Here is an 11,192-nt window from a genome sequence, read left to right on the forward strand (position 1 = left end):
GGAAGCGGATATCGATAAAATGATCGATAATCACCTAATGGAGCAGCCATCGTCGCAATATATCCGTAAATCAGCCAAAAACTTGATTATAAAGCGACCCATTCAGAAACCAGCACCAACTAATTTTCAGCAAGGACCGATTACAAATACAATGGTTACAAATACAAATACTAGTTCAATGGTAAAATCATCAGCCGCTGTAACAATTGGTTGTGACTGTCACAGTGCAATTTTGAAATCAGTTCAAAACACAGAAGCGATTGTGAAAGCTATACATGAAACACAGCAAAAACAGGAAAAAAAGATTGAATCAATGGATACGATGCTGGTGCACCTTACAGAAATGTTGCGGACTGATCATTCTAAAACAACGGAATCTGTTTCTTTCAACAAAATCTCCAATAGTTCAGAGTTAGCTGCCCTGAATGAACGACTAGGTTCAAACCCCACGTATTTTGCAAAAATTTGCGCATGGTTGAACGAATCAATAAGCAAATTGGATATGCAGAATCGTATGCATCAAGCATTAGATATCATATTTCAAAGAGATTTTCTTCCACAGTGCAGTTGGTCTGGAGCTGGGCGTCCCGAAAAAAAGATAGCTATGTCCAGATTCACAAATATTATCAAACTGTTTGCAAGCGTGGGAAGCACGAGATTATGTACATGTACAGAAACTAATGTTAAAGAATTTTTTTTAAGGAAGCTGAAACATGCAAAAAGTCGTGTAAATTTGGATGGCAGAGTTGAGACTTCTTGCCACTATCGTTAAAGTTTTCATAATTTTTTTTATTTGCGTATATTACCTTCATATTTCGTTATCAAAGATATGTGATATTGAATTCCAAAATTTGAAATACCTTAAAGATATATATTTGAATTTTTATTTTATAAGTATATTTAGTTATTCTGTTAACATAAATGTTTCAGGAACTGGAATAAATATAACCGGGTTATCTTTAACCGTTGAAATAGCAGCAAGTTTACATTTGATTTCTGAAATATTAACCGCAGTGATATCCTTATCTAAATCATTATCAACGGCCTCACACATATGCAACACTGACGAATTGCAAGGTGTGGAAAAACATTCGCGATATTTTTTAAATTTTCTTCCATAAATTGTTACTCCTGAAGGTGTCTGTATTGCTGATTCGTAGCTTAAAACGGAGTAGGATTTTGTCATGAACCATTGGTTCCTATTGTCTTTCCTGAGACGAAAGTTGTGTTTGATGAAAGTTATTGTTTCATTCCTTTTTTGTACAACACGGGGATATGCTGATCGTTCCTGGTTTTTAACATCATTTATGTGTCTTAATTCTATTGTGCGATTTCTTATTTGCTCTAAACAGTTCTTTTTGCCTCGTGTTACACGCTTCATGTGTTGCAAGAAGTTTTCGTAAGGATAAGTAGATATTGTATACAATGGTCCAAATCTACAGACATCTTCATACACATGATGCAAATTATGAATATTACTAGATTGTAGTGTTTTATCGTACACTTCCCCGAAGTTTTCTATGTAAAGATTCAAAAGTTGCCCAGCATATTCCCATTTATGTTCATAAATTGCTGATGAAAAAAAGTGTACTGCACAAAAGAGTAGCATGAAATGATTATAGGCATCATCAGTTATTCTACCCTTAAGGACTACCACACTGGCATACAGCAGAAAGCTCTGAAATTCTGTTCCTTTCCATACTTTTATACAATTTAAACCACGCATCCTTCGAGGAATTTCACTGGGCAACTTAAGCAGTCGCAAGGTTGTAGAAATTTCTTCTATGGCTTTTGGTGAAAACTTTGACTGTTTTCCTAACTTGCCCATATAAATTAAAAGTATTTTGCGCATTACACCCAGGTATAATAAATGTAATTCATCAGCTACAGGAATGTCCTTAATCATATCAAAATTGATTACATCTGTAAGTGGCGTTGGATTTTTATAATGCGTGGGATAGGCATTGGCTCTGAACAGTTCATCTGTTCTTGGTTCCCCGTTTATGCCATCGTAATAGGCTCGACGGGTTTCCGGATCTCGCACTACTTTCACATTACATTTCAAGCAGCCACTAGCGGAGTTGCACGATTTGACTCCTATAAATATGCAAATGACGTTATTTTTTTATTGTAATTGCTTATTATGATATAGTTTCTTACCTTTAATTAAGCAACGAGCTGGAGTATCCGCAATTATGGCCCGCAAAGACACTTGAAACGTTGAACCGTTAATCACTATGCCGTTTTGTTGTAAGTGATTTAATTCTGTCACCATGGGTCTAAGATATTCCTCGATTAACATTGGTTTGGAATCACCACAATAAACTGCGACGACCAGCACTTGGTCTATAGCTAACCCGAACACTTTCATTAATATTGGCCAAAATTCAGTCACTCCGCTTCTATGCAGTGGAATTCCGTCAACGAAGAAATCTAGCCAGAGTGTTTCAACATTTGGCGTTGTTTTACTGTAACAGAAAACAAAATCAAAGATTGTGAAATAAAAAGCACAGTTTAATAAACTCTGTTTTACCTGAACTGATGCTGCAAACTACTGGCGATGCCCTGATACCATAACTGACCACCAACAATGGTAGTTATACTATTATTCTCATTGGAAACTGGAGTTTTAAGCAGCGTCCGCGCATCTTTCGGTATCATAAAAGATGTATCCTCACGTAGTATCGTCAGCAGCATGTTTAAGGCACGATGAGTTTGATTGGTCAATAGCGCCCAAATGCGAAGTTTATCTTCGAAAGATCGTCCTTCTACATATATATCTCCATCGCTAGAATCTTCACCAAATGATTCATACGAATCATCCGATTCTGCAAGTTCTTCTGCGTTATCGTCGGAACTGCCAATATCACAATCACTTTCACTATACGGTGTAGATTGAGACTCAACGTTGTCCAAGATGATATTTATTTCATCTACGGATATAAAATGTAAATATTATTAAATTGACCGCAAATATGAACAAAATGCTTCCCGTACCTTCGTTAACAGATGAGGAAGCATTTGCTGAACTAGTTTCCCCATGTTCTTCTCGCCATTGTTGTTGAAACAGAGCGCGTCGTTTATCACGGATTCTGTAAAACAATCCAGTTTTTCGCATCTTCTTCGGATACATGGCTTGAATTAATAATGTTTTCACTGCAGAATAATCAACTGTAATAACGAAGTTAACGGTTTGACAATACTTCTTCAATGCGAACCAAACCAAACATTGGATATTTGACAGCACTTATGAACCAAACACACCGCAAACGCACACACTCACAAAATCGGATGCTTCCCACACGATGACAGTCGGTTCGACCCATTTGGACCCAAACGCGACCCGATTGTTTGCTGGGGAGTAGCACTCAAATGTCAAAACGATCAAACAGGCACCTGTCTAGTGTGTCTTGCATTGCCGGGAAACACCAAGGTCCCTTTAGGAGACCAGGTCGAATATTAGCGAGTTTTGCCAAAATTCTTCTTCAGATATTTTGACATAAGCGGGTGGGGGTCTTAGGTTTACAACACTGGTTTTATGTGTATAGTCAATGTGTCATAATGCATAACAAAATAATGATGGTAAAATATACATATTACTCAAATCATTGGTACGAAATTGTTATTATTTTATCGATGTAAAATTTGTTTGAAGCATGCAAATATTTAAACATGGATTTTAACTTCTCTCTATCTCTCTTTTTGCCTTAACGTCCTCTAAGGCCAGCCAGCCATTTCTGACTTATTACACTTATTTTTACCATGTAGTCGGATAATCAGTCCTTGCTACGTTTCGGATTAGATGTAAACTTATTTTACTTTAATTGATGCATGCACAGGGGGTGCAGTAGAAAGCTTCTTTTCCAGATGGGGTGTTACGCTATACCTGAAGATGTGATATGCGTTTTCTTTTTTATGCTGTATATGGCATTTATAGGTATACATGTTTGGAGCTTTCAAGAATAACTTTAACAAGATCAACCATATCGAACGTACCCTCCAGCCACCTTATCCCTTCAACATTTTTACCTAAAATGAAAATAGCGTTGCAATTTAAACAGTCAGTGTATCTTTGCTTAGGTATTTGGTATGCTGTCAAACGCCCCCACCCTTGTCAAACGATGTTTTCTTGTTTTACGTCTTCTTGAATGTCAAAATGCTCTACATTCCACCACCTGGTCTTTTTAAATAGCCTTGGGGAAACACGTTCTTTCTTGTTTGATTCGTGTTGAAGTTAACCGCGTTCTTGGTTTCGGCACGTGAATTGAGGCTCCATTATCGTTTCAAAGTGTTTCCTGAACGGTAAGTTCTGTACAAATCCTGTATTAATCAAGTTTTTCATGTTTAGCTTCTATTTTAGACATTTTGCTCGAGAATAATTACATCCCAACAAAATGCTTCCAACCAGGACCGTGTTTTTTTTTATTCATAAAGAACGGCCTGGCCGTATTGCTAATCAGAACCGAGTTCAATGGAAAAAAATGATCGATGATTTGTGGGAGAACTCCATCGAGCAATGTATGGAAGCAGAAGGAATAAAGGAGCTTACTAACGCTCAGTTTTTAGCGTTTACCACTCGCATAGTACAGCCCATTATACGCAACTTTGCTTTGCATTTGAGCACCGATGGAAAAGACAAGTCGAAAGCTATTGCCTTACGCACGAAAGGAAACGTATTTTTCCATCCAACATCGAGAGAGGGACTCGGCAAGGCACTTACCCATTATAACCTAAGTATCGCGCACGCCGAGAAAGGTTCGGAGGAAAGAGCGATAGCCTTCGCTAATCAATTCCCAACATTTTTGTGGACAAATATGGCCAACCAAAAAATAATCAGTACTTTACTGACGGATCCTCTTCGGAAGCGGGCACGGGTTTTTGGTGTATTTAACACATGCACCGAAGCTTTCCACAAGCTTAGACAGCCATGCTCAATCTATGTAGCTGAGCTGGCTGCTATTTTTTATACACTTATATTAATAAGCGCGAGTCCTCCAGATGAATATTTCATATTCACCGACAGTCTCAGTGCTGTCGAAGCATTGGAATCCGTTGAGGCTATTGTGGTGATCGTCGCACATTCCAACAAATAATCCGAAATAATAGATTTCTTTTAACTCTTTTTTTTAAATATATTTTTATCAATCCGCACCGCAACCAAGCATCCGTTCTCGTCGCAATCTACCACAAGACTGAAGAACAATGCCTCCTTTTCGCTTTTCACTTGGTTGCCTTTCATGTCCTCTCTTTCGCTCCCTCGCTGACTTTCTCTTTTTACGACATGATACATTCTATCCTTTTTTTTACCTTTTTCCTTTTACCCCCACTCCCGATCCCTATAGCTATAAAGAGTTCTGATTATTTCATCAGAAAAATCTTTGAGATACTAAGCTCTGTTGGGAGACAATTTCTGTGTCTCTATCATTGTGTTCATGCGAACCCTGTTATACGTTTGACATATTATTATTTGTCACTTTGACATTTTCTTTTGGCGCCTTCAGCAGCCATTTTGTAAATAATAATTATTACCTGAATTCAGTGTGTTAATAAAGCCAGAGGAAGAAGCTCATCTAATAAAGTGTGTCGCGTCCTAGCATTCCGTCCGAATCTATTGCATCATTCTCATTAGGTTATGGGCCCAGGATTTCACGTGTGACGGATTAAGGATTACTCTATGAACATTGTTGTGTTTTAAAAATGGATAACGATAAAGATATTGTGCGCATTCCGCTGTTCGATGGTTCGAACTTCTCATCTTGGAAGTTCCGAATTCAAGTGGTGCTCGAGGAGCATGAGTTGCTTGAATGTATCGAGAACGAGATGGAGGAAGTAGAGGAACTAACAGTGAAAAAGGAAGATAGTGACACCGTTCGCCAAGCGAAGGCAAAACTATTGGAAAAGCGTCAGAAGAAGGAACGGCGTTGTAAGTCGATCCTTGTATCGCGGATCCATGACAACATGCTGGAGTATGTGCAGGACAAGAAGACCCCGAGAGCGATTTGGCTAGCACTAGAAAGAGTGTTTGAACGTCATAGCACCGCAAGCAGGTTGTACATGAAAAAGAAGCTTGCAACGTTTCGATATGAAGGTGGCAGCCTACAGGATCATTTCCTGGCATTCGATCGTATTGTACGTGATTATAAGGCCGCAGGGGCAAAATTGGAAGACATCGATATTGTGTTCCAGTTGATGATGACCATGGGGCCGAAATATGCGACGGTAGTGACAGCCCTTGAGACAATTCCGCAAGAGAATTTGACCCTAGAGTTTGTCAAATGCCGACTCCTGGATGAGGAGATGAAGTGCAACGATTCGTGTGTGGAGGGTGCATCTACGAAGCGTGAGTCTGCTGCTTTTGTTGGAAAGCCAAAAGACGGCTTGAAAAGATTAATTAAATGTTTTTCTTGTCATAAGCTTGGGCACAAATCAAATGAATGTCCTGAGAAGAAAACGAAGAAGATCTACAAGAGCAAGGGCAGTGCGAATGTGACAGGCAAGAGTATAAGTTTTGCCGCTGGTATGGTCGCCATAGAAAACCATAGAGAAAACAAATTGCAATGGATAGCAGATTCAGGCGCTACGGATCACATGTCCTACGATCGAGATCTGTTTGAAAAGCTGGTGCCTTTGAAGAATCCCATTGAGATTGCAGTGGCTTTAAACGGAAAATCCACGATTGCTAAATACTGCGGAACAATCAAAGTGATTGGGAAGATCGGAAGTCGACAGCACGAGTGCATTTTGGAGAACGTGCTTTTCATTCCAAATTTACGATGTAATCTTTTCTCTATCAGAAAAGCTGAGATGGCAGGAATGAAAGTAGTTTTTGAGAACGGCTGTGTTAAAGTTCTTCGTGGTTCGGAAATGCTCGCGTGCGGTAATCGTCATGGTCTACAGTATGAAATGGATTTTTATCGCAAGAAAGAAAACAATTCGATATTATATTCATGTGGAAAGATCCTCAAATGTAATGAGATGTGGCACAAGCGATATGGCCATCTAAGCGAGAAGAACTTGGAGAAGCTTATATCCCGCAATATGGTAAAGGGATTGAATAAGCGTGATGGTGATAAAGCTGAAACGATCTGCGAAACTTGTATAGATGCAAAGCAAACCAGAATGCCATTTGGTGAACGTTCGGAAAAACGAGCAAAGCGTGTGTTAGAAATAATACACAGTGATGTATGTGGTCCCGTGACACCTGTTGGTCACGATGGAAGCCGATTCTACGTAAGTTTCATTGACGATTGGAGCAGATTTGTTGTAGTATACACCATACGTACGAAGGACGAAGTCTTCGATTGCTTCAAGTTGTACGACGCAATGGTTACTGCCAAGTTCGGTGTTGATATTTCACGAATAGTATGTGATAATGGCGGTGAGTACCGTAATGCCGAGTTCGACAGATACTGTAAGCAGAGAGGTATCGTAATGCAGTGCACGATTCCGTACACACCTGAGCAGAATGGCGTGTCTGAGCGAATGAATCGTACCCTAGAAGAAAAGGCCAGATCGTTGCTGTTTACATCAAAAGTTGACAAGATGTTTTGGTGTGAAGCGGTGGAAACTGCAGCATATCTTGTAAACAGGAGTCCAGCAAGTGCCATCATTGAAGCTAAGACGCCTTATGAATTATGGGAAGGAAGAAAACCTGATGTGTCGATGATGCGAGTCTGGGGTAGTCCCGCATACTGCCATATACCTAAAGAACACCGGAAAAAGCTCGACAAAAAGTCTTGGAAAGGAATTTTCCTTGGTTACCATTGCAACGGCTATAGAGTTTGGGACCCAAAGCGTGGTAAAGTAATCGCCGCTCGAGATGTAATCGTCAACGAGATCGGTGGTGATCACAAGGTAGTAGAATTTCAGAACAATTCTTCAGCTGGAACATCGGAAGACGTGATTCGTTTGAGACCTTCAGTTGAGTCCGAATGTTCGATTGTTCGGGATGAAGAAATTCGAGCAGGAGCGGAAATGGAAGCGGTAACAGAGTCAGCTGAACCCGACTTGAGCGAGACCGTTGAAGAATTTGTAGATTGTGGAGAAATCTTTGACGAAGGTGAAAGTTCAGCAGGGGTCAACCAACAACTCGCGCCAGAAATAGACAACAACGTTCGGAAGCGTGCTCCTCCTTCTTGGCAGAAGGACTATGTGATGAACTATTCTGCATATGCTTTGAACGCTGTGAGCTACATCGAAAACTATCCGGATTCGTTGGCAGAGATGCGCAAGCGTGAGGACTGGAATTTGTGGAGCGCGGCTGTAAAGGAGGAAATGCTGTCTCATGAGCAGAACAATACCTGGTCTTTATGTAAACTACCGGCAGGCAGGAAGCCCATTACCTGCAAATGGGTGTTCAAAATAAAGAAAGGTGAAAATGGACTTCCTGATCGATACAAAGCCAGATTGGTGGCTCGTGGCTTTAGCCAACGCTACAACTACGATTATTCTGAGACGTATGCTCCAGTTGCCAAACTGGATACTGTAAGAACAGTATTAGCCGTAGCAAATCAGAAGCGTTTCCATGTTCACCAGCTTGATGTTAAAACAGCATTTTTGAACGGAACTCTTAAGGAGGACATTTACATGGTCCCACCGGAGGGACTTGACGTACGATCGGAGAATATTGTTTGTCGTCTGAATCGTAGTCTATACGGACTCAAACAAGCTTCACGTTCGTGGAACGAAAGGTTTCATCAGTTCGTCATCAGGCTGTTTTTCAAGCGAAGCGAAAACGATCAATGTCTGTACGTGCGAACGGTACAGAATGAACGGATGTTGTTGCTTCTTTACGTAGATGATATACTAATCATTGGACGTGACGTGAAGATGATTTCGGCAATCAAGAACTGTCTTAAAAAGGAGTTTGCAATGTCTGATTTTGGCGAAGTGAGCTGCTTTCTCAACATGCATATTGAAAGAAATATGGAAAATCAGTTCATGAGAATTTCCCAGCGAGGATACATGGAAGCACTTCTTCGACGTTTTGGCATGGAAGACTGCAAGCCAGTGTCCACCCCAATTGAATGCCATCTGAAGCTAAAGAAGGGAAGCGAAGTAGAAAGAACGGAAAAGCCTTTTCGTGAATTAGTGGGTTGTTTAGCCTATGTTGCGCACACGACAAGACCAGACATATGCGCCACTGTGAACGTGTTTAGTCAGTTACAAAGCTGCCCGACGAATGAGCACTGGTGCTATCTTAAGCGCATCTTGCGATACATTAAGGGGACACTTGATGTAGGCCTGGAATTTCGAGGAGGTCAAGCAGAAGCACCTTTGACAGTTTACTCAGACGCCGATTGGGGTAATGATATCAACGATCGACGATCAATGAGTGGTTACATCCTGCGAGTGTTCGGAGGCACAGTTTCATGGTTGACACGTAAGCAACAAACAGTGGCCCTATCGTCAACAGAAGCTGAATTTGTTGCGCTTTGCACATCCGTCAGCCAAGGAATGTGGATGAGAAGGTTGTTGGTAGATCTAGGAGTCGATATCAAAGGATCTATACCATACTATGAAGACAACCAATCATGTATGCGCGTGGCGGAAGAGCCGCGGGATTCTCGTCGTATGAAGCACGTTGACATTAAGTACAATTTCATCCGTGAACAGGTGAAAGGTGGCTTCATAAACATAATGTACATTCCTTCTGAAAAACAGCTGGCAGATGTTATGACTAAAGGGCTACCGTCCATAGCATTCAAGCGTCTTCTGGAGCAGATTGGAGTGCGAAGTTCCAGAAATTGAGCAGGGGTGTTGGGAGACAATTTCTGTGTCTCTATCATTGTGTTCATGCGAACCCTGTTATACGTTTGACATATTATTATTTGTCACTTTGACATTTTCTTTTGGCGCCTTCAGCAGCCATTTTGTAAATAATAATTATTACCTGAATTCAGTGTGTTAATAAAGCCAGAGGAAGAAGCTCATCTAATAAAGTGTGTCGCGTCCTAGCATTCCGTCCGAATCCATTGCATCATTCTCATTAAGCTCTTTGTTTAACAATGCGTTTCGTATATCGCTTATTTGGCTGTCTGCTCATTGCGGTATCCCTGGAAATGAAAAGGCAGATCTATTGGCCAAACGAGGTGCCTCTGAGGGCAGCTTTCTTGAGAGGTCGATTCCACCTCACGAGTTTCTTTGCACCCCACATCAACTTTGCATGGCACGTTGGCAGAGCATGTGGGATGACGATGACCTCGGGAGGTTCCTGTATTCAATCTCACCATAGGTATCGCTGCGTCCTTGGTTTTACAGGCTTCCGGTAGGACGTGCGTTCATTCGTATAATGTCTAGACTTATATCGAACCATTATGCAATGAATGCGCACCTTCAACGTATAGGCATATCCGACTTCATGGTTTGTAGCTGCAGCGTTGGATTCCACGACATCGACCACATCCTCTGGCCATGTGGGGAATTTGATGCCGCAAGACCCGGACTTCTAACAGCCGTTCGGGCATCAGGAAGAACCCCTGCTGTGCCGATGCGCGACATTCTGGGTCAGAAGGACTACGTGTACGCACGGATTCTTTTTGGCTTCGCCAAAGAGATCGGAATTACCCTGTGATTCCTTCCGGCTTTCCCATCCTGTAGATAGTACGCACTATCGTCTTCATAACTGTTTCTGTATGTTGTATTACTATATGTTTCCCTGTCTGTACCCCAGTAGTTTGTGCTATTGTTGTTTGTCGCTGATAACTCTAAGACATTTTGACAGATTAGCATGAACAAACTGGTCAACTAACCCTAGATCCAGAAGGTTGGACAGAATGGAGAAGATGACAGAACTGCGTCGGGTTACATGGAATCCATCATTAGAACTATGGGAACAAAATAACGAAGCGAAACGAATCGAAGGGAACCAAATGGAAAGAACGTCTTACTCGATTGGGGGCTCAGCTGTTAGAGAGCGCTTATTGGGAAAATTATTTCTATCATCCGATAGGACAAAACGAACTTCGTCCTCGTGGTTCCTGTTGATTTCGTAGGATTGAGCACTTGAGGTTCCGCCAATATAAAAATCCGTTTCTTGAAACATAGTACTACATATGTACGCCGCAACATTTGCTAACCACCGAGTTCACCCGGGATAAGGTGCAACCGTAGAATAAGGGAAGGAAATGTCCCTTATTCACATAACTATAAGTAGCGTAACAATGTTAGATAATAAGGATAGTCTGCAAGAT

General features: G+C 41.1%; 1 protein-coding gene across 2 annotated transcripts; it reads right to left on the minus strand.

Moving 5' to 3' along the window:
• Window positions 1–904: 904 nt before the first annotated feature.
• Window positions 905–3,356, minus strand: LOC125771875 (uncharacterized). 2 transcript variants are annotated; one of them, XM_049443000.1, is made up of 4 exons: window positions 2,998–3,356; window positions 2,534–2,933; window positions 2,161–2,468; window positions 905–2,097 (listed from the first exon to the last, which is right to left on the minus strand). In XM_049443000.1, exons 1-4 carry the CDS (start codon window positions 3,131–3,133, stop codon window positions 905–907), a joined length of 2,037 nt encoding a protein of 678 aa, XP_049298957.1. In that variant the 5' UTR covers window positions 3,134–3,356. The 2 variants fall into 2 exon arrangements, with proteins under 2 accessions (XP_049298957.1, XP_049298958.1); XM_049443001.1 differs by having other exon boundaries at window positions 1,025–2,468.
• Window positions 3,357–11,192: the final 7,836 nt, after the last annotated feature.

Source organism: Anopheles funestus, chromosome 3RL (genome assembly GCF_943734845.2).
Source record: "Anopheles funestus chromosome 3RL, idAnoFuneDA-416_04, whole genome shotgun sequence".
Classification (NCBI taxonomy): Eukaryota; Metazoa; Arthropoda; class Insecta; order Diptera; family Culicidae; genus Anopheles; species Anopheles funestus.

Coding starts and splice junctions, on each gene's coding strand:
- LOC125771875 (XM_049443000.1), bottom strand. CDS start 3,133: ATGTATCCGAAGAAGATGCGAAAAACTGGATTGTTTTACAGAATCCGT. Junction 2,469..2,533: donor AGTTTGCAGCATCAGTTCAG/GTAAAACAGAGT, acceptor TTTCTGTTACAG/TAAAACAACGCCAAATGTTG. Junction 2,098..2,160: donor AGCTCGTTGCTTAATTAAAG/GTAAGAAACTAT, acceptor GCATATTTATAG/GAGTCAAATCGTGCAACTCC.